Raw genomic sequence first — 24,842 nt, forward strand, 5'->3', positions numbered from 1 at the left:
CCAAGAGTCCGGGCTCTTCCCCAGGACACTCCTGCACAATGAGGATGTGTATGTGGTCATTAGCTTGCTTCGAAGACATTTGGTGGAAGGAGAAATAACTTCTTAAAAGAAAGTGAACTCAAAATGTGGTCATGATTTAGGACATTCAAGAGGAAATGTCAATCACCATGACAGGAAGGAGGGAAAGCAGATGTTATGTTACGAGGGAATTTTGGAAATAGAGCCAAATTTGGCATGAGATGGTCACACTTGTGTTCATGTTAGTTTACTGGCTTGCTGTCTTCTTTGACCATCAGCTAAGATGATGGTGCCAAGTGGATGGATATTTTCATTCAGAAGTGAAGGGAGACAGGGTTTGGTAGCCCAGATGCCTGGGACCTGCTGGGACAGAGATCTGGAGGCAGAGCTAGGGATGGGGAAAGTGGGAGGTGCCGAAGCGAACAATGGTTTACAGTCTTTGCTTCATCCTGGCTCTTTGCTTTTTTAATTTTTTTAATTTTCTGTTGGGGAGGAAGAATACAGAAACAAGAATATTAAAATTTGGGTTTGAATGATGTAAGCTGTCACTAGTATTGGCACCTTAAAACAATTATACATTCTCTAGGCTATTCAGGATTTAATCAATAAAGAGATACTATGAGCAGGACCATCTTTTTGTAAGAATGATGACAATCTATGTGGTTAAGATTAAAGGTCGCTCTGAAAAACTTCAAGGAAAAACAGGGGTGAGCAAATGCACAAATTATATTTTTGATACTTCTTTAACACAGGATTAACTAAATAAAGAGCTTCTGCCTTGGTTATAAACACCAGTAAGCAAATGTGTTTTTGTGTCTACAGGTACTTTTAATTGCTGAACAAATCTTAAATATGCACCTCTAAGCCAGGTTCCTTCAACACTTCCATTTACAATACTTCCATTTAAGACAGGTGTCTTAATTAAATAAACTAATAATTTTGCATGTAGAAGTACAAAAGCATAATTATCTAATTTGCTAATTGTTCAACTATGTGAATTTGCATATTTGTTAGCTGCAACACGAACAAATAGTTTGTATATGTGTATCCTACCGTTAAAATAATGAAGCCACTTTTGGGAGTAGCATTTCCTAAAGTGTGTTAATAGATGCCACATAAAAAGGGCTCCTTAGTTAAATATGGTTGAAAAATGCTAGATTAAGGAAAATTAAATAGTTTTGTTTCTGCAGGAGGTCTAGGATCCCGGAATGAGATAATATGCATCTTAACTCTTGGATACATTGTACTCCGCTTCACAAACTACATGTGGAAACCTCTCCTCCTCCCATGTTTAATGGAGGAAACATCAAATACTGTTTTAGAGTTATTTTAACAATAAGTTAGTTTCATAGTTTTTTCTAATGAGTCACTCCATTCTGCAATCAGCAGATAGGAAAATGAAGTAAAGAGGCATATGTTTTTGTTGTCTGTGTTTCTGTCTCTCTGCCTCTGTCTCTGTCTCTCTCTCACACACACACATGCACACAATGCTTTTTATAGACACTTACAGTAAACACACCAACCTCTTTTGTCCCCCTTTTTATTATAGGCATATTGACAGGCTTGCTACCCTTCCAGAACTACACAGTAACCCTAACTGCTTGCACTTTGGCTGGCTGTACTGAGAGCTCGCATGCATTGAACATCTCTACTCCACAAGAAGGTAAAGTAATTTCAAAGGTCTTGACTTCCACATTTCAGTCATGAATAATAAAATAGGAGAAGAGCTAAATGCTGCAAGGCCATTTGCTGGAAAACCCCAACCTAATTTGATGACAAAGTGCATTGCCAGGCCATAATTGCTCCATTTTTGGGGGGGTGCAAAAATGAATCAAACTCCATACCCTTTAATGACATGCATCTTTAATAGCTGTAATGCAGATTAATGGGCTTTTTAATTGCTGTTACATTGTTCATGCAAGAGCCTTGTCATTAATATGAAGCATCTGAAAGATTAATGAAAGCTTCCTCATTTTACTATGGCTCAGAAGTAAATCTAGAGACAGTCTGACTAAAAAGAATTGATTGTATGGCACAGTATGAAATTGAGAATCAAACGGTTGATTTCCATGGTCTCTTTTAACTGCTAAACACCAGCACAGGCAACAATTATTTCAGTATGATGGAACCTGCAAATGCCAACTGAGGCATTATTAATCACTTCTCAGTTCCTCTGACTGAAGTCTCCCTTTTGTTGTACTTGGAACTTACAAACTGTTGGCATAAATTAATGTTTCAGAAAGCATACGTTAAGAAAGCAGTGAGAAAGAGAAAATATTTTAGCACTCCAAAGTGAAAGCTTTGCTCAAGCATCAGAATGCATCACTTCAGGAAATAATAGCTCTCAAAACATTTTAAGCACTGTTACTTCATATTTCTCTCTCCTAGAGGAAAGAAATCGCACATTTCTTATGCTGTCTAGCTATAAAGTTGTTTAGGAGATTTAAAAGCTTGATCTTTAGGGAAAAGAGTCCACCAGCCTCTCTCTTTTTCTCTTTCCCAGTATCCATCCATCCCTCTCCCCCAATCTCTCCTCTTCCCCCCTCCCTCTTTTAAATCCTTTAGCAAGCACCACTTGTACAGAAGATATGCAAGAGAAAGGAAGACATAGGTGCATATGGGGAAGCCATGACAGGATAAAGGATTTTGTAAATTTTTTCTTGTGACCCTTTATTCTCTGTATCTTAAACCTGACCTAAGCAGACTTCTTGCACCTGACCTATGCCTGCAGTGACCCATCTTTAGTGTTGCCTCAATAGTCTCGCCATCTAGTCTACCTATAATAGCATTGTTTTTCTTAGTGTGTCGTTGAATCTGCTGGGGTACATGACCATGACACCCTATTACAAGTACTTCCCCCAGCCTCAGTATGGGACAAATCATTCTGTCTCTCATTTTCTCTGCATCCCCTACACCTCTGTGCAGGTTTTGCCTGATACCTTCACACCGATTTCACAGCTGTGCCCAGTGGGATCCTGCTCATCCAGTTCACATTTCCTTTTGATTACTTAAAGAATTCCCAAACTTCTAACTTTTTCATGCAGTTATTCCTAATTTACTGACTCATGGATGTGTTTAGCATTAATTTTTAAAAGCATGTATTGCCTATGACTCCAATTCATTGACCACTACATAAAATGAACAGATCGTTTTTGAAAAAATATATACACAATGGAGTTTTTGTGTATATTTAATTAATTTTGCATTTTTTGGCTATATGTTTTGGTAAAGTTACATATAGACTTTTAAAAATGTCTATTATAAACTACTCTCACCAGCATCGCCCAACTTAGATCATAAGCTCTACAAGGCCGAGGGATTTTATCTGCTTAATTTGCTTTAGTAGGCACAGCCCCACACAGAGATTATGGGTTAATAATACTTTTGATGAAGTAACACAAACATCAGTCAAGTGAACTGGTATAAGTACTCCCCATCCATCATTGATACAAATTCTCATAAATTCAGGACAGTTATTTAGCACTGTTCCTAAAGCAATTACTGACAAGCTGCCCACGAATCAGGAGCATTTCCATGCATGGGATTTCAGGTTTATTCCATGATTTATTGGTTTGGGTCTGAAAAGTTTGAATTAGAAAAATAAACTAAAATTTGACTCTATAAATCTTTTCTTTCACAGCCCCTCAAGAGGTTCAGCCACCAGTAGCCGAATCCCTTCCCAATTCTTTGTTACTCTCCTGGAATCCACCCAAAAAAGCAAATGGTGTTATAACTGAGTACTCCTTATACATGGATGGGAGGCTGATCTATTTAGGCAGTGGAGAGAACTACACAGTCACAGGTAAGACTTCTATCGTTATCAGTTAGCAGCGACAGTCTATATTAGACTATACATATATACTCTATCATCAGAAAATGATAGTCTATAGTTATCTGAAAATGTGGTTTTTGAAACTGGGTTACTTATTTTTGTCTCCTGTTAACAGTCCAATTCCGTGATCTTTGTGGTCATATTAGACTTTCAGTGATGCCAAACCTGAAAAAATGGAGAAGTGCTCACGTTGCCTCCCTGCCCCCTTCACCTGGGGCTGTCCTATGGTGTGTCCTCTACCATAGAGCCCCCCATTCTTCCCCTAAATCCTTCCACTGGTATCCCTTTACTCAGCTGCAGAGTGGGCTTTGGAAATGCACCAGCACAGAAGCTCAGCACTATGACTCCTCTGCCTCCAGCAGATCACAGGATCGAAGCAGGTGCCTGGGGTCTCTGTCTCACTCACAGTGCCCGACTGCACCTGATCCCGCCATCACAGGGGTTAACTACTTTAAAATCCTCACCCACGTGAAATATCCTTAAGACTCAGAAGTGTGACTCAGTGTGCTCCGAATTTTAGCTTATTTTGAAGAAACATAGTATACGTGCCCAGATTGTATTAGAAAATGTAATGACACATAAGCAAAATTAAGCGAATTGTTAAAAAACAACCTAAATACAGGAGGCCTACATTATGTATGCTGTCTGGCATCTCTACTGTGTTTATGTTTGTATAGTACTTGTAGTGGCTATATGTTTTACACTATTTTATATACTATACCTGATTCTCAGGTGAGACTTTATTAATCACATATTGATTGATGAAAAAACTGTGGCTTAAAGATATTAAGTTCTTCATGAAAGGTCACAGCAAGGTAGAGTCAGAGGTAGGCTTAATTATTTATGTATTCCCTCATTCACATTAATGCCAGGTACTAAGGTCATAAGAGGAAATCAGCCCAACACTGTCTCTCTTCTCTTGGGTACTCATGGCTTCATGGGGACACATATAGATGCTGGCACGAAGCATTTGTGACAGGGCTATGTATTCATACAGTTGCATCCTCAGGTTCACATTTGCTTGTCTCCTCGCTAGTCTGAGAACATTAAAAGGACAAAAACTATTACTTTTATATGTTATTCATCATGATTGGATATTGAATTCTGTAATATTTATTGTACAGGGTAGATATTATTACCCCTATTTTGCAAGGGAGGAAACTGAGGCATAGAAAGGTCAAGTAACTTAGTCAAGGTCACACAGCCTATAAGTGGTAGACTTTGATACCAACCCAAGCAATCTGGCTACATAGAAGGAGTGGTGTTAAAACAAGTTACTCAACTTCTCTGGCACTTAGTTTCTGAATCTTTAAAATGGGGGTAACTACACTACTCAGTATCTTGAAGATAACTAAAACATATATATATGTATATATTTAAAGACATATAAAACACATAGCCTGTTGTTAGTACTTAGTAAGAAAAGTTATAATTATTATTTCCTGTAGAACACAGAATTCATATTATAAACTAAAAAAATAGATTAATCTCAGTTTAAAATATCTGATTGGATTATTTTAACTAAAAATTATAGGCCACAGAAATTATGTCCAAGAAAATTAAAATATACCATTGGAATGAATTTCAGACACATATTAATAATTAATACACAAAGCACATCTGTAGGACCAAAATTAACATTGCGCATAATGCAATACTACGCATTTTAGGCCCAGAATAGTTATTTTCTCTGAGAAGCCTTCTCTGACCCCCAGGTATGACTTAGGTATACCCCTGCATGCTTACTGAGCAGCCTTTTATCCCACTCTCCTCCCTTTTTGTTTGTATTGTCTTGAATAAGACTGCTCATTTGCTTGTCCATTTGCCTCGCTAAACCACAAGCATCTCAAGGACATGGCCGTATCTGTCTTGTCTGTTACCGCATCTCCTGGACCTGCTAGGGAGTTGAATCAGCTGTGTTGAAGGAGTGAGTGGTGAAGTCAGATGACTGCTGGAAACAAAGAGATGGCAAAGGACAACCGATGGAGGGCAGGAGAAGAGAAGGGAAAAAAGTGATAAAGAGAGAAAAATAAAAAGAGCAGCAACCAGAGGAAGAGAAACTAAGATCCCATCCATGTGCAGAAATAAATCCTCAATTGGTCCACTGGAAAGTGGTGCAGCTGGTGGCAGGTCTCAAATTGTGGTCCTTGATTATTTCCAAAATGTGCAGATTGCCATAGGAGGTGACACGGCAAAGCCAGAAAAAAAAAAAAAAAGTGTGCAGAGGAAGGGAGGCAAGAATCCACATCAATGTGTAACACTTCCCGCAAAATACCAAATTCTGTATTTTGTTTGACTGAATCATCAACAGAACCATGTGACTACAGGCTCTGCAGTGAAAGATTGTGGCAAATGTTACCAGAGTGGATTAGGACAATAGATACCTCTAATGTAATATAAATGAAGTGGAATATTTTAAAAGCGTCCATAACCATCTTCTCTAGCTGCGGTGGTTGTAGATTCTTCAATGGTTTTCATTCTTTATGGAATATTTTGGAGAGTATATCTCTGATATCACCCACAGCATGTTTTTCTTCAGCCTTCTTGGCTTCTCACAAACAACTACATTCCTTGTTGCTCTTGTCTTCAGATGTTCAGATACGAAGCATGATGGAATTGCAGTGTTGGTCAGCAAGGAGGAAAACTAAGCTGGAAGAGTTAAGGTGGGGTTCAAAGGTGTGCGAGCTTTTTCTAACTTTATAGCTAGCAAAACTGAATCCTAGAAAGATCAAGAAATTCTAGTCAGTAATTGGAAGAAGCAATTCAACTTTAGGTCTGCCTGGCCCCAGAGTCTATGCTTTTAATCTCCATACATTTTGTTTGTTAAACATATTTTATGTTTCTTCACCAAGACTCTGAAAGGGAGAGAAGAGCGTGATTACAAACCCCAGAAAAACTGTGATAGTCTGCTAGCGCTGCTGTAACAAAATATCACAGACCATGTGGCTTAAACAACAGAAGCTCATTCCTCACAGTCCGGAGGCTGGGAGTCCAAGATCAAGGTGTCAAGCGGGATGGTTTCCCCTAAGGCCTCTCTCCTTGGCTTGCAGACATCAGCTTTCTTGCCGTGTCTTCACAAGCCTTTTCTCTGTGAGAGCACATCATGGGTGTTTCTTTCCCTCTAAGGACACTTGTCCTATTGGATTAGGTCCCCACCCTTATGACCTCATTTAACCTTAGTTACCTTTTTAAAGGCCCTGTCTCCAAATATAGTCACATTGGGGATTAGGGTTTCAAGATATGAATTTGGGGGTGACACAGTTCAGTCTATTGCAGCGCCCTAAACCAATGCCTTTTCTACTCTTAGCCCACTTCTCCAGAGATTCTCAAATTGCATGAGAGTTGAGTAAAATGGCCTTTAAAATCCCTTTCAATCCTAAGACTTTACACCTGTGATGTATACTAAATTCAGGTAGCTTATATCTTCAAAGTTAATCTGTCCACTGGGAGCCACTAGTGGGACAGAGTGGGAAGGAACCTGCCTGTCTGAAGTCAGCCAGGGAGAAGGAAACTGCTCTAGCCCTTGAGACAGGCTTTGGCATTTATGGGCACTGTAAGTCCATGCCGTGTTTCATCATGATCTATATCTATGACGCTGTTGGTGCTCATTGCTTGTCTTCGTGTCAGGGCACTTGTGATCTAACGTCATTTCTATGCCAAGTGGCTTGTGGGTGGGACTTTCGTTCATGAGGGCTGATGCTGCCAGGAGTAGTGGCAGTTTAGAGCCACGAAATGAATCTGTACAGTGCTGAAATGTCTTTTCATAGAAAGACTGAGGGATGGAAGACACAGTCTACTACATGAGGAAAATAATTGGTAACATTTTGTAATTATAAAACGAATTTATGCTTACTGAAGATAACTTAAATCATAAACACATCTAATACCTGGTAAACCCACCATACAGAGAGTAACTCAATATTTGATGCAATTGCTTCTAGTACTTCACTCATTTGAACAAAAGTGAGCTACAACTTATGGGTAATTTTGAATCCTTGCACATTCTGTTATTATATTATGACTATATCCTCACAATATTAAACATCTTTCTAAAAGTAATTTGAAATATTTTAATAACATCATATTTTATCATGTGGATATACCTTAAGACATTGAACTATTTGAATAATAGTTTCTAACTTATCTCTATTTTAAATATGTTGTGACAAATACTTTATACATAAATCTTTATTTGCTAGATTTCTAGAGGGAAAAACAGCTAAGTCAAAAGTAGTAAACTTTTACAGAATGTTTGACACATTGTCACATTATTTTCGAAAAAGTTATCAGCAGTAAATGTTACTTTCTTAAATCTTGGATAATTTTACAAGTGAAAAATACTATTTTATTTTTATTTGTACTTTAACTACTAGTTATACTTCTCTTTATGATTATTAGCAGTTTATATCTTATTTTGATTCATCTGATCACGATCTTGATAAGCCTAAATTTAATAGACGTGAGGAATAACTTTGAAACTTCTTCAAGAGCTATCCTGTTTGTCCCAGTGACAATCACCTGCACTATTTAAAACTTTTTCTGCCTTCTACACTATCAAAAACTTCCTTAATAACTTGGCTTAATGTCCCCTCCTAAATATTCCAAGTGTCAACATTTGTCTTCTTACTTGTACTCCATTTATTTGTTGTTTCCTTTTAAGTTTCTACAAAAAGCCAACGTTTTCCATTATGCTTAGCAAATGGATCTTATTGCCATGGTGGGTACAGGAAAAAGTAAATGCATTTCAGTTCAGAAGCCACTTAGCATCTAGGTGGTTTGATTTTTTTCTTCTTTCTCTTATATGTGAAGCATTAAAAGTCAAAGACATTGCTGCACCTTGAGTTAGTACAAAATATATTTAAAAATGCATACAGTTCAAATTTTTTGCCTTGCATAGGCCATAAGCTAGTAGTATGGTGGGTCAGTTCTGACACTGAAAAATGAATCCAGTTAGAGAACCTCCCGAAGGCTGTTGATGTTTGCTATAATAAATAGCACACACTTTAAGTCAAACTTTTTCATTCTGTATTCAAAGGTAATGGATTTTTTGTAACCATAGTAACCTTGGTGTATTTCTGGATAAATACATGAGGTATATACATTCTGGTTTTATTTTTGAATATAAACTACCACATTATGTATTACTAATAATATGAAAAATAGGAGGTAGGTTAGTATAATGACAGCTTAAACTAGTATGCATTTTTCTTCTGCAAAAAATAAATATTTATCAAAAGTATAGGTTCAATTAATTTTTCCCCCAGTTTTGTGGTATTCTTGTGGTGCCATTTATCTTTTTTTGCAAGATCTCCATTAATCTCTTATTTCTGTCCCATAACAGATTTTTAAGAATTTTGAGGTAAAAACAATTGTGCTTTAAAGCTTATGATTAAAAACATTATTGAAAGATTGAAAGACCTAAATTGATATCACCAGCAGAGCTATCGTGGGCCACTTAAGATGTGTGTATACAGTATGTTCATAAATAGGTAGAGAAAAGAAACCCTCTGTGAGACATTCAACACACTGGGATTGTTTCAAGTTCAGGCTGGATAGCATCTGATTGATGACGACCATCCAAACTGTAGCCAACCAGATCATTCTCATTTTAAATGAGCATCCTACCAGAAACTGGCAATCTTTAAAAAGTTTGCGAGATATTTCAGAAAAAGCCTACAAAGTTTTTAGAAACAAGAATAGCAAGATGGTGGTAATCGGGAGAAATATACGACAGACATGACAAGGAGGTTTATGTGACTTGTGCTAGTTGGCAAAGAAAGAATAGCGATGCCTCAGAACAGTTTTCTTTACTGCATAAACTGTTTTTGGTTAACCCAACCTAAGCCTTTGCTGTTGATAATTACCAGAACTCCAAAGGAGGACAGGCCAAAAGGGACTGTGTTAAAAATAAATAAATTAAAAAATAAAAAGAAATATCAGACACCAAACCAGAACACATGTATATTTTCAAATGTGTCATCTAATAAATCTGTAGTATGGCTGAAGGAGAGTGGCTGATTTCTAGAACCATGAACAGCATCTTCCCTTTGCGTTTTCATCAGGACCTGGGTTTCTATCACCAAGACCGAGCCAGTAAGATATGAATAATAACAGTGTAAGGTGTGTGCATGTGCGTGTGTGCATGTGCGTGTGTGCATGTGCGTGTGTGCGTGTGTGTGTGTGTGTGTGTGTGTGTGTGTGTGTGCGTGTGCAGGGAGAAAGGGAGGGACAGGGGAGGGGAAGAAGAAAGAAAAAGTGGATGAATTCCTGGTAAAGTTAGATAGGCCGAATTTATGTCTTTAACCAACTAAAAGTCCTAAAACTTTTTTTTTTTTTTGGTTCTGTTTTCCAAGGTCAAAAACAACCACGTATAAACAGCAAAATAGAAATACTCATCTTGAAACTTCCAAACACTTAAGCCTTACGATGAGAAATTTATTGAAGAAGAAGCTGTATTGCTTATGGCACAATAAAAAACATTTAAAGGTTAGGTACTTCTAATGAAGCATTATAAGGAAACTTATCAACGCTCTACAAATTTGAGCTAAATTATATTCATTCATGCTGATGGTTTACAACATGTCTTAGCAAAATAAAAGTTCACTTTAACCTAGGTATTTTCTTTAATTGTGCATTTTTGAACAGACCAATGCAGTATATTTGAAAGACTCCTTTTACATAAAATGATATTACCTAAGGGAATCCTGTTAACATGCCTGTCTTCTAATCCATAAGCACGAGTATTAATAAGGCAGAGCATGTGAGGGTCTTCAGATAAGACCGTGAGCTCATCCTGAGTCACCATGCCTCTCTATTGCAAACTGTCCTACCATGTGCCCTTTTATGTCACAGACATATAGCATTAAATTATACAATGTTTAAGAAACCTTGAGGATTTAATGGAATAGTTGCCCAAGGTTTAGCTAGATACCAGCTCCTTGGGATTATAAACAGTGGGTACTTTACTCTCCAGTCCTATTTATTTAGCAGCAAGAGATCAAATGAAATGAAGTAACTTGTACAGAATGTTTAAGCATCAGTGGTGGTTACCTGTAAACAATGTAACCAAAGTTCCATTCTTCTGTTAGGTTGCTTCTACAATGTATTGATAGGTGAAGAAATAAAACATATTTAAATTTATATTTTGAGATCAGTATCTGTGATCTGCTAACCTAATTGAGGCATATTATGTTCTTAAATGGTAGGAAAGGACTCTACGTTACAAGAGATTTCAGAGGGACAGTGGAGATAACACCCAGTTAGACAAGCCGTGGAGTTAAATGCTGCAAAAGGTGATGGAATGTGTCCTTCCACTGAGAGCTTTACAAATAGAGGCTACCTGTTATTGTGAGCATCTTGAGTGCCTCCATTATTTTAAATTTATTTTTAAAAACTTGAATTATAACTTCATACAGAAAAATGAATATATTTTAAGTGTACAGCTTGAATGAATATTTACAAACTAAGCCCATTCATGGAACCAGCACCCAAATCAAGAAACAGAACAATATCAGCACCTAGAAGCACCTCCCCTCCCCGTTGTGTGCCCTCAAGTCTCAGCTCCTGACTTGGGTGGCCACCTTCCTGTTAACAGCATAGATTGGTTTTGCTGTTTTTACACTTAATAGGAGTGGAGTCAAACAGTATGTTCTCTTCTGTCACTGGCTTCTTTTGGAAAATGTGGGAGGGAGAGTGAATAAGTGGAACAGTCTTTTGTATTCCTGTACCTACATCCTGAGCCCTCTGAGTCTGACCTCCAAGCAGTTGCTAAGATAGTGTCAGGTGTTAAATTCCTGCCTTCCAGAAAGCCATTGGAAGATCTGTAAAATGAAACATCTACCTCTTTCTCCAAGTCCAAATCTGGGAAATAATTATAGAAATGCCTCATCTATGCAATCAGAACTTAGCACATAAAATTACTGGCCTGTGTACACCAGCCAAAAAAAAGAAACCAACAAACCATTGTAAATGTCCCACAATGTAATACTGTTTGACCATACAGCTTATAATGCTGCATAAGAATATTTAATGTGAGGAAAAGAACTGATTCTTAGCTGCAAAAGCGAGTCTTGAAACAGTAAACACGGCGCCAGGGCTGCTGTGGATGCAGCCAGGATCCCGGAGGCTGGGGCCGCACTGAAGGCGGCCAGCTGCCCTATTCAGGATTCGAGGTTTCAGGCCGGCATTAAAGAAGATTCCTGGGAGCGCCCGAGCGGCGCCGCGACTGAACAGCCCGAGGCGGCAGCGCCGAGAACACGGAAGGCAACAAACCAGAGACAGAGCGAGCGCCCGACCTGGCACAGCACTGTGAGTGATCCCTGGCCCACGCGGCTCCCGCCTGCACCACCAGGCCACTCACTGCCCCGGTGCTGCCTCCATTTTCCCAGGTGCGGGCAGCTCCGCCCTGCTCGGCCATCACTGAGCCCATTTGCTTGGCCTGGCGCGGGGCTTTCCGGACCCTGCGGGCCGGCCTCCTCTCCCACTCCCTCCGCGGTTCTCTGGCGGGGCTGGGGGTGTGGGGCGTCCCGACCAGTTTTGGGAGGGCTAGGAAGTACGGGCGGGCCGACTGTCACTCCACCACACCCTGGACTCCGGCCCCGGTAAACTTCCTGTTACTGGGAGGCAGATAACATCTCTGCGACCACCAGTTTGGAAAAAAGCCTAACGAATTTCTGGTTGGGAATAGTGTGGTAGGAGAGTTCCCAGGTCCGCTTGAACCTGCCGGAGAGCAGGCTGCAGGCAGGCACTAGACTCGGTTTATACCGGGGGGATACAAAGGTGAACAAGACCCGAGAAAGATCTACACAGTGCTACAAAGGCACCCAGAGAGACCGGTTGTCTGTGCCTAGCAGAAACCTGATAGACTTCCTGGGCGAGGCGGTGCTGAGCAGGGTCTTGAAGGCCCAGCTGATAGACGAGGGGTGCAGAAGACACGCCCCAGCCCAGCACAGTGTGCACAGAGGGGGGAGACTCGACAGAAACCACACACCCGGTGGGGTCGCCACTGCACGATCTAACAGCCTGGGCCAGAGCACACGGAACGGGGAGAAGTCCTGTACAGAAAGTGAAAGCTCAACAGAGATCACATACCCTGTGGTACGTGATCCACCAGCCCAGCAGAGTACAAGCTGACCAGAAAGGTGGATCCCCGGAGAAGCCCAAGACCCGAGGCAACCACACACACAAGACACTAGAGGCCAACTGAGCAGTCACGGCGGGAGCCATACCAAATTAGCAACCACAGCAACATCCTAGTTAGTCATTAGTCTCAAACCGGTGGACTGTGAAACCCCCTGCCACAATGAATAAACACCAAAAAAAAGACACCAGAAATACAAAAAATCAAGAAAGTACACCACCAAAAGTTAATAAATCTCATACTCTAGATCCTATAGAACAAGAAGCCCTTGAAATAACTGACAAGGAATTTCGAGTGATAATTCTAAGGAAACTGAATGAGATACAAGAAAACTCAGCTAGACATCATGATGAAATGAGGAAAAGTATACAGGATCTGAAAGAGGAAATATACAAGGAAATCAATGTCCTGAAAAAAAATGTAGCAGAACTTGCTGAACTGAAGAAATTATTCAGCGAAATAAAAAACACAACGGAGAGTTTAACCAGCAGGCTTGTCGAAGTTGAAGAGAGAACCTCTGAACTTGAAGATGGGCTGTTTGAAATAACACAAGCAGACAAAAAGAAAGAAAAAAGAATCAAGGACATGGAAGAAAATCTGAGAGAGATATCAGACAACCTCAAGCGCTCAAATATCCGAGTCATGGGTATTCCAGAAGGGGAGGAAAATGGAGATTCCATTGAAAACATATTCAACAAAATAGTGGCAGAAAACTTCCCAGGTATAGGAAAAATCACAAATCTTCAGATCCAGGAAGCTCAACGATCTCCAAACGTATTCAACCCAAAAAGGCCTTCTCCAAGACATGTCATAGTCAAATTGGCAAAACTCAGAGACAAAGAGAGAATCTTAAAAGCTGCAAGAGAGAAGCGTCAAATCACCTATAAGGGAGCCCCAATCAGGTTAACATCAGACTTCTCATCACAAACCCTAAAAGCTAGAAAGGAATGGGATGATATTTTCAAAATACTAAAAGACAAAGATTGCCAGCCAAGAATACTCTACCCTGCAAGGCTATCCTTCCGAAATGAGGGGCAAATAGTATATTTCTCAGACAAACAAAAACTGCGGGAGTTCACTACCACAAGACCACCCTTACAAGAAATCCTCAAGGGAGTACTGGGTTTGGTTCCCGAAAAATAACTACCACTGCCATAAAAACCTAAGAAAAATCTAAACCCGCTAGTACAATAAAAATGGCATTCATGAAGAGAAAACAAGCTAACAAAAACACTATCTACAACCTAAGGAACCAACAAACAAAGAAACCAAACAGTAAATCAGAAAGCAAGGAACAAAAGACACCTAAGACAACCAAACAACCAATAAAATGCTAGGAATAAATCAACACCTTTCAATAACAACTCTTAATGTTAAAGGCTTAAATTCCCCAATTAAAAGACACAGACTGGCTGACTGGATCAAAAAGCAGGACCCAACTATATGCTGCCTACAAGAGACCCACCTCACCCATAAAGATTCACACAGACTAAGAGTGAAAGGATGGAAAAAGATTTACCATGCAAACAGAAAAGAAAAACGAGCAGGAGTGGCTATTCTTATATCTGACAAAATAGACTTTAAACTAAAAACCATAAAAAGAGACAATGAGGGACACTACTTAATGATAAAAGGACTGATCCATCAAGAAGACATAACAATCATAAATATGTACGCACCCAATGTTGGAGCAGCCAGATTTATAAACCAAACTCTATTAGACCTAAAGAAGGAAATAGACACTAATACCATAATAGCAGGGGACCTGAACACTCCACTGTCAATATTAGACAGATCATCTAGGCAAAGAATCAGTAGAGAAACACAAGATCTAAACAAGACTCTAGACCAATTGGAATTGGCAGATATCTACAGAACATTCCACCCAACAACCTCAGAATATTCATTCTTCTCATCAGCACATGGATCATTCTCCAGGATAGATCACATATTAGGTCACAAATCAAGTCTCAATAAATTCAAAAAAATTGGAATTATCCCATGTATCTTCTCAGACCACAATGGATTAAAACTAGAAATTAATAAGAAACAAAACTCTGGAAACTATGCAAACACATGGAAATTAAACAGCATTCTACTTAATGACATATGGGTCCAAGAAGAAATTAAGCAGGAAATCAAAAAGTTTATTGAAACTAATGAAAACAATGATACATCATACCAAAACCTGTGGGATACTGCAAAAGCAGTATTGAGGGGAAAATTTATTGCATTAAATGCTCACTTCAGAAGAATGGAAAGATGGCAAGTAAACAACCTAACACTTCACCTTAAAGAACTAGAAAAACAAGAACAATCCAATCCTAAAGTTAGCAGACGGAAAGAAATCATTAAGATCAGAGCAGAACTGAATGAAATTGAAAACCAAAAAACAATTCAAAAGATCAACGAATCAAAAAGTTGGTTTTTTGAAAAGATAAATAAAATTGACAAACCATTAGCATGGCTAACAAAAAAAAGAAGAGAGAAGACTCAAATAACAAAAATTAGAAATGAAAAAGGCGATATTACAACTGATTCATCTGAAATACAAGGAATCATTCGAGACTACTATAAACAACTATACGCCAACAAATTTGAAAATCTGGAGGAAATGGATAAATTTCTGGACACACACAAGCTCCCAAAACTGAACCGTGAAGACGTAGAAAATTTGAACAGACCAATAACAATAAAGGAGATTGAAGCTGTTATCAGAAGGCTCCCAACAAAGAAAAGCCCAGGACCAGATGGATTCACAGCAGAATTTTACCAAACATTCAAAGAGGAATTGACACCGATTCTTTACAAACTATTCCAAAAGATTGAAACGGACGCAAATCTCCCAAACTCATTCTATGAAGCAAACATCATCCTGATACCAAAACCAGGTAAAGATATAACCAAAAAAGAAAACTACAGGCCGATATCCTTGATGAATATAGATGCAAAAATCCTCACTAAAATACTAGCAAACAGAATACAGCAACACATACGAAAAATTATTCATCATGATCAAGTGGGATTCATCCCAGGGATGCAAGGTTGGTTCAACATACGCAAATCAATAAATGTGATACACCATATTAATAAACTCAAACACCAGGACCATATGATCATCTCTATAGATGCTGAAAAAGCATTTGATAAAGTTCAGCACTCATTCATGACAAAGACCCTCTATAAGTTAGGTATAGAGGGAAAGTATCTCAACATAATTAAAGCCATATATGCCAAACCCACTGCCAATATCATCCTGAATGGGGAAAAGCTGAAAGCTTTTCCTTTAAGAACAGGCACTAGACAAGGATGCCCACTCTCACCACTCCTATTCAACATAGTGTTGGAAGTACTAGCCAGAGCAATCAGAGAAGAGAAGGAAATAAAGGGCATCCAGTTTGGAAAAGATGAAGTCAAACTGTCCCTGTTTGCAGATGACATGATCCTATATATCGAACAGCCTAAAACCTCTACAAAAAAACTGTTGGAATTGATAAATGATTTCAGCGCAGTAGCAGGATACAAAATCAACACACAAAAATCAGTAGCATTTCTTTTCTCCAATAGTGAACATGCAGAAGGAGAAATCAAGAAAGCCTGCCCATTTACAATAGCCACCAAAAAAATAATATACTTAGGAATTGAGTTAACCAAGGAGGTGAAAAATCTCTATAATGAGAACTACAAACCACTGCTGAGAGAAATTAGAGAGGATACAAGAAGATGGAAAGATATTCCATGCTCTTGGATTGGAAGAATCAACATAGTGAAAATGTCCATACTACCCAAAGTGATATACAAATTCAATGCAATCCCCATCAAAATTCCAAAGACATTTTTCTCAGAAATGGAAAAAACTATTCAGACATTTATATGGAACAATAAAAGACCACGAATAGCCAAAGCAATGCTCAGCAAAAAAAATAAAGCTGGAGGCATAAAACTACCTGACTTTAAGCTATACTACAAAGCTATAATAACCAAAACAGTATGGTACTGGCATAAAAACAGACACACTGACCAATGGAATAGAATAGAGAATCCAGAAATCAACCCACACACTTACTGCCATCTGATCTTTGACAAAGGCACCAAGCCTATTCACTGGGGAAGGGACTGCCTCTTCAGCAAGTGGTGTTGGGATAACTGGATATCGATATGCAGGAGAATGAAACTAGATCCATACCTCTCACCGTATACTAAAATCAACTCAAAATGGATTAAGGATTTAAATATACACCCTGAGACAATAAAACTTCTTAAAGAAAACATAGGGGAAACACTTCAGGAAATAGGACTGGGCACAGACTTCATGAATACGACCCCAAAAGCACGGGCAACCAAAGGAAAAATAAACAAATGGGATTATATCAAACTAAAAAGCTTCTGCACAGCAAAAGAAACAATTAAAAGAGTTAAAAGACAACCAACAGAGTGGGAGAAAATATTTGCAAAATATACATCTGACAAAGGATTAATATCCAGAATATATAAGGAACTCAAACAACTTTACAAGAAGAAAACAAGCAACCCAATTAAAAAATGGTCAAAAGAGCTAAGTAGGCATTTCTCTAAGGAAGATATCCAAATGGCCAACAGACATATGAAAAAATGCTCAACATCACTCAGCATCCGGGAAATGCAAATCAAAACCACATTGAGATACCATCTAACCCCAGTTAGGATGGCTAAAATCCAAAAGACTATGAACGATAAATGCTGGCGAGGCTGCGGAGAAAAAGGAACTCTCATACATTGTTGGTGGGACTGCAAAATGGTGCAGCCTCTATGGAAAATGGTATGGAGGTTCCTTAAACAATTGCAAATAGATCTACCATACGACCCAGCCATCCCACTGTTGGGAATATACCCAGAGGAATGGAAATCATCAAGTCGAAGGTATACCTGTTCCCCAATGTTCATCGCAGCACTCTTTACAATAGCCAAGAGTTGGAACCAGCCCAAATGCCCATCATCAGATGAGTGGATACGGAAAATGTGGTACATCTACACAATGGAATACTACTCAGCTATAAAAACGAATGAAATACTGCCATTTGCAACAACATGGATGGACCTTGAGAGAATTATATTAAGTGAAACAAGTCAGGCACAGAAAGAGAAATACCACATGTTCTCACTTATTGGAGGGAGCTAAACATTAATATATAAATTCACACACACACATACACACACACACACACAAATCGGGGGGGGGAGGGAAGAAGATATAACAACCACAATTACTTGAAGTTGATACAACAAGCAAACAGAAAGGACATTGTTGGGGGGGAGGGGGGGGAGGGAGAAGGGAGGGAGGTTTTGGTGATGGGGAGCATTAATCAGCTACAATGTATATCGACAAAATAAAATTAAAAAAAAAAAAAAGAATATTTAATGTGAAAAGATGTTAGTGACAAACATTTTAACAGAAGGAATGTAGTACATGAGTCTGTTTTAGTAAAATATATGTGTGTACATATGTATGTATACATATATGAATATGTATATGTAGGGATATATACCAATGTGTTAACAGTGGTTATCTCCCAATAAGGGGATTCTAGCACTTTCTTTTCTTTTCCTTGAGGGAGTCTTTTTATTTTTCAGATTCTCTACAGTTTGTGCATTAGAAAACAGAATTTTTGTGGTATTTTTTCCCAATTTTAATATGTGATAAAATTGGAATAAAGGAAAGACATTTCAGGAATCTGACTGCAGTTACCTATTAACATTTATCTTCTAGTTTTCCTTAGTCTTTACCTTGATATTTAACCAGGTTGATCACCTAACTCATTTCCTTCTAGCCAGTATCATATACGGTATTCTCCATACCTCTAGCACTATCTGCTGCCATCAAAATATTACACATATTTGATGATCTACTTCAATTCTCACATCTTCCTTCCATTCAGACTCTTCCATATCATTTTCCTACAAATTTGTCACTTGAATATATTCTGTCTTGCACTATTAACTTACTTTAAAGGGGGTATATCTTGATACAAGAACATAAGAGCATTGAGTACGGTTATTATGTTGTTACTCATTGTCACGATCTCTGTAGCATGTGCTATAGGAATAAGGATATAGTGGCATCTCACAAACTCTTACTGAGTTGAGTTGAAATGAATTAAACTGAAAAAAACGCTGAGAATCACTAAGTTAATACTTTAGAGTAAATAACAACAAATACTGTTGCATAATTCACAAGTAATTAATATGCTAAACTTGGTAAACAGTTTTAATGAGGTAGGCTGTTCCTGTAGCTTATTAGAGTTTTTCATTTAATCATCCAAACTATAGCAATTTTTTTTTTTCCCCTTAAACTACTTGTATTAGTTTGCTGGGACTGCTGTAAGAAAAAGTATTGCAAACTAGATGGCTTAAACAACAGAAATTTATTGTCTCACAGTTCTGTAGGCTGAGTCCCAGATCAAGGTGTTGGCAGGGTTGCTTACTCCTGAGGGCTTGGGGAGAATCTCTTCCGAGTCCCTCTCCTAGTTTCTTGTGGTTTGCTAACAAGCTTGGCTTGTAGACGTATTGCCCAATTTCTGTGTTCACCTTCACGTGGTGTTCTCCCTTTGCATTTATCTGTGTCCAAATTTCCCCTCTTAATAAGGATACCAGTCATTCTATCAGGGCCCATCTTAATGACTTCATCTTTACTAATTACAACTGCAAGGACCTTATTTCCCAATAAGGTCACATTCTTTGGTTCTGGGGTCTAGGACTTCGACATACGTGTTTGTGGGAACACAGTTTAATCTATATCTCTATGTAGAGATTTGTATTTGATACTGTGATTAGTAACATTCTAAAACTTCCCTCAAATCCCCCCCAAAATTAAAGAAAATAAGATATCTATTCAAAATCAGTTTAACAATGCATATACCCCATGAGAGTAATAAAAATTATTTAGAGAAGAGGTAATCATGTCTGTCTGGAATGCTTCATTCATTCAATGAATGTTATTGGGTATCTCCTGGGCAGACACTCGATACTTTTCTAAGCATCAAGGAACCAATGGGGAACAAAAGATGCTAAGTTTCTGCCCTCATGGAGCTTTTATTTCAGTGGGAAATGATTTGAGAAGGACTCACGTTCTTTATGTTATATTTCTTATATCTTCTTGAAATAAATAAAAATGCCCTCTTCCCTGAAGATAGCAATATTTTTTTAGCCATTTGAAGTGGAAGAGAATCATTCTTTGACACCCCATGTAATTCAGAAGTCAGGGGGATGGGGTCACATCTTCTGCTGCTTTTCTGCCACGTGCCACTCCAGACCGTTACTTACATATTGTCCTTCAGTACTCACTGATCCTGTAAGACCCACACTCTTTGGCTTTAGGAAGTTCTTTTCTTTGTTTTTCTCATTGTTACCAGCACCCTGCCCTTATTCTTTGATTCAGTAAGGATTTGAGCACCTAGATTCTTTCCCACCCTTTTCTACCCCAGGTTCTGGAAACATCCTGTGTTTCCACTTGCAGGTGAACAGTCCAGTGGGCAGCTCAGCCTCTCAGATCCTTTACCTTCTCATGTACAGGAAAGGCGACTGCACTTGTAGCTACTTGCTCTCATTTCAGTATCTAAGACCTTGCCATCACCTAGAAATGCTCCATGCCAAACACATTCAGTTCAAATATCCTACTAGCCAACAGCAGTCAGTCATTTTTCCAGCTTAGTCACTCATTTGCATATACTAGAAATATTTGTGTTCTTTGAAACTTCCTGTTTCTTAATCTCTCTAGTTCTCCACATCTAGGAGATCCTGTCTTTCCTTTTCTCCTAAGCTAGCCATAGAACTTGAAATGTTTTCTTTTCAGTTTTCTCAACTGTCTTACACCATTATTATTACAATGCACTCAAGTGGTAACCCACCAAATCTAATTGTGTTTCCCATGCCTAAACCTGGAGTCCTGAGCTCTGCTGAGGAAAATGTGATAAGCATGCAGATTGGTGCCATTCTGGAATCTGATGTTGTCTAATCTCCAACAGGCTTCTGATGCTTGCTCTCAATCTCTCTTTATTTCTCTGGCCTATTCTCTTCCATTCACCATGACATGGTCACAGTCATTGTCCAGTTTTTCAAAATGACCTTTTTGAATCTTAGCAGGTGACTTTACTGCACACCTCAAATTGAAGCACTTGGATGGGATTTCTCAGCTTGCTGTCATGGAACCTATTAGCTTTCCTACATGAGGATCAATGCTTCCCTTTCTCCCCTAGGACACAGAGAAGTATCCATTTCCCCAAAGAGGGTTAATTGCCTTTGGGATTCCATCTTCTCCTGTCTTGGTGAGGGCTTCTCTGTCAATGAGACTTAACTTTGCTGTGTCTTTACCTTTCCTCTTCTACTAGCTCATTCCATCAGCATTTGCACAGCTCAAGTCTCTTATATGGGGTCGAGGGTGGAGAGACAAACATGGGAAGAACATATCTTTCCAAGTCCTACATCCCACCCTGCTCCCAACCCTGCCTTTCACATTGTTACAGCCACACTTCTGACTTCCACTGGCTCCCTTTATTGGCCTTGTCACAGGAATACGTTTCCTAGAACTGCTGTGACACAATACCCCAAACTGGATGCCTTAATACGACAGAAATTTATTCTCTCATAGTTCTGGATGCTCAAATTTTGAAATCAAGGTGTCAGCAGGGCCATGCTTTCTCTGAGAACCATAGGGGAGAATCCTTCCTTGCCTATTCCAGCTTCTGGTGGTTACTGGCAATTTGTGGTATTCCTTGTCTTGCAGGTATATCACTCCCATCTCTGCTTCTATCATTATATGGTGTTCTCCCTGCATCCAAATTTCTTTCTCCCTATAAGGATAGCAGTCATGTGGGATTTTGGGCCCATCCTAATCCAGTATGACTTCAACTTAACTTCATTACACCTGCAAAGACCCTATTTCCAAAGAAGGTCACATTCATATGTGCAGGTTTAGGACTTGAATATATCTTTGCAGAGGCCATATAGTTCCCAACACTTTGACGGATTATTCGTCACTTCTCCATCTCTTCTCCATTCTTCTCTAAGCATCTGTGACACCCACCCTCCCAATTTCCCTGGTACTGCTCAAGCTCTGATGTGGTCTCTTTTTCCTCATTTCCTTCCACCCATAAATGTTGGTTCACCTCAAGGTTCTTCTCGGAACACTTCGCAGGAGATCCCTAGGATGACTCAGCAATCCCTAGGATGACTCAGTAATCCTTATCTCTGCTCAGACATTTCCCCCAAGCCATGAACATTTCTCCAACTGCACATTGGACACTCCTGCTTCAGGCAGTTTTACTCCAACTCCCTGAAACTGAATTCATTATACCAACTGTGTCCCACCAATGGATTCTCTTTCCTGAGTTGCCCATCTTAGGAAATAATAGTGCTGTTCACCCTTTGCCCAAAACAAAAGCCTGGGTCTAATCTTGGATTACTTCTCCCTCATGCCACACATTCAATTTTGAAATAAACTCCAAACTTCTTCTGTTGGCCTGTAACACATATTAGCTACTTTCTCCTCATGATCATTTATGTCTACAGTGCTACACACTGGTTTTCTTTCTGTTTCTGTTCATTTGTTTTTTGAAATACAAGTGCTTTTTGATTTCCAGACCATTGAACTTGCTAAGTTGCTGTGTCCTATGACAGAAATTCTCTTTCTCCAGTTCTTTACATGACTGGATCATTCTCTTCCTTGAGTTCTCAGATCTTATAAATCTTCTCTTTAATAGTTAGGATAACTCTAGATGATGTAAACACACACACACACACACACACACACGCATGTGCAATAATTCCTGATGGCAGACACAAAATAGAAATCTATTTCTTGTTCACTTAACAACACTGAGCATGTAGTGTTTGGTCAGCAGAACTTCCTTCCTCTACACAGTCATTCAAGGACATGGGCAGATGCCCCTTCTGCCACATTTAACACATGGCTTCCAAGGTTGCTCTGGAGTTATCTCTGTTGCTGCAGCAGATGAAGAAAGAGAATGAAGGATCACTGCTGGAGATTTTTATTGGCCAGGCCTGGGAGGGAATGTGTCACTCCTGCCCACACTTCAGTGGCTGTAACTCAGTCTTATAGCCACATCAAGCTTTAAGGGAGATTCACTAATCAGCTTAAAGCAATACCCATATACTAGCTCACAGTTCTGTAAGCCTGAAGTTTGGGTGGGCTTGGCTGGGTTCCCAGTTACAGTCTCAGTAGGCCAAAATCAAGGGTTTTGGCAATTTAGGTTCCTCTCCAGAGGCTCTGGGGAAGAATTTATTTTTAGACTCATTCAGGTGGTTGGCAGAATTCAGTTTCTTGCAGTGGTAGCTCTGAGGTCTTTGTTTCCTCGCTGGCTGTCAACTTCTAGAGGCCACTCTCAGGTCTTTTCACAGGGCCCCTCCATCTCAGTGATGGATACCCTCTGTTGCATCAAATCCATCCCATCTTTTGAATTGCTCTGATTTTTTCTACTTTCACCTGGAGAAAACTCTGCTTCTAAAGGGCTCATGATTAGATTGGGCCCACCATGATCATCTTTTTTCCATATAAGGTAAGATCGTGGGTGTGATATCTCATCAAACTCATAGTTTCCACCCACACTCAAAGGTGAGAAATTCTGTAAGGGCGAGAGTCACTGGGAGTCATTCTTAGAATTCTTTCTGCCACAAAGTTCAAAGGCAGAATCACTCAAGAGTGGTTCTTACACACCACGTAACCTTGCTAAGCCTTGATTTCTTGGTAGATTGGTAATAACAGTACCTACTGCAGAACTTTAGTGTGAGAATTAGTGTGTGAATGCATGCAAACTTATTAGCATAGTATGTGCAGCTCTTCTGTGAAAATAGTAAATATCAACAACTACTAGTTGTAAAAAAGTAAAATTTTTGTGATATGATAAATATTCTTAACACATAAAATTCCTTTTAAATGTTTTTGAACTACATATTCAGTTTAATTTAGGAAACATTTGTTGAGCATCTACTAAGTGCACTGAAAGTTAGAAGCTACGTATATGACTAAGATATTGTCATTCTCAAATCATTCCCAGTTTGCTTGATTACACACACACACACACACACATATATATTATATATGTGTGTGTGTGTGTGTGTGTGTGTGTATAACTAAATATAATGCTGTCCAGTCTGTGGTAAGTTCTGTAATATGTGTGAGAACAAAAACAGAGGTAATCAATCCAATCTGGGAGATAAAGTGTCACGAAGGAAATGAATTTTTGTGGGTTTTAAAGTAGAATTTTGAAACTGAGTAACAGGCAAGCTTAAGGACCATGACATAACAGTTCATAGACACAGAGCTGTGAATGTGCACTTCATGAAAATTAAATAGAGTGCAGCTTGACATGACTGGGTACCCTGGGTAGGTGGCCAGTAGTGACAGGCAAGGTGGGAGTCAAACAATCAAAGGAGCTATGGTATGTAGAGGCATTTGAGGCAGTGGAGAACTATTGAAGGATTTTCAGTAATGAAACAGCATGAACTAATCAGTGTTTTAGCAAATAAAAAGTTAAAATATAACTTTGTTCCAGAATAGTCAAGACTGAACCTGTATAGCTGTCATTCAATAGGCTAAAGGAGAAGTGGGTTAGAACTTCAAATGCGAGAAGCTAATTGGACTTAACAATACAGATGGCAAAAGGATGAGGAGGACAGGAGAGAAAAGCATTATGTTTATTTGTTAACAGCTCTATTGTATTATGTTTTTGTGCATTAGTCAGTGTAAAATAAAATCTGCTTATTTTAAATCCTTTTAAATAGTGTTTAAATATTTCCTGATGACACAATCTGCTAAAGTATTTACCCTTGGTGCAGATTTCCATTAACCTTGTTGGAGAT

At 39.0% G+C, this 24,842-nt stretch overlaps 1 protein-coding gene across 1 annotated transcript in view; it reads left to right on the top strand.

The window, feature by feature from the left end:
* USH2A (usherin) overlaps window positions 1–24,842 on the top strand; it is a 763,885-nt gene that overhangs the window by 349,093 nt on the left and 389,950 nt on the right. Inside the window, exons 30-31 of the mRNA XM_063114845.1 lie at window positions 1,568–1,681; window positions 3,659–3,820. Of these exons, the coding sequence (XP_062970915.1) occupies window positions 1,568–1,681; window positions 3,659–3,820 (276 nt within the window). The remainder of the gene's footprint in view (window positions 1–1,567; window positions 1,682–3,658; window positions 3,821–24,842) is intronic.

The sequence above is a fragment of the Cynocephalus volans genome, chromosome 11 (assembly GCF_027409185.1).
Source record: "Cynocephalus volans isolate mCynVol1 chromosome 11, mCynVol1.pri, whole genome shotgun sequence".
Taxonomy (NCBI): domain Eukaryota; kingdom Metazoa; phylum Chordata; class Mammalia; order Dermoptera; family Cynocephalidae; genus Cynocephalus; species Cynocephalus volans.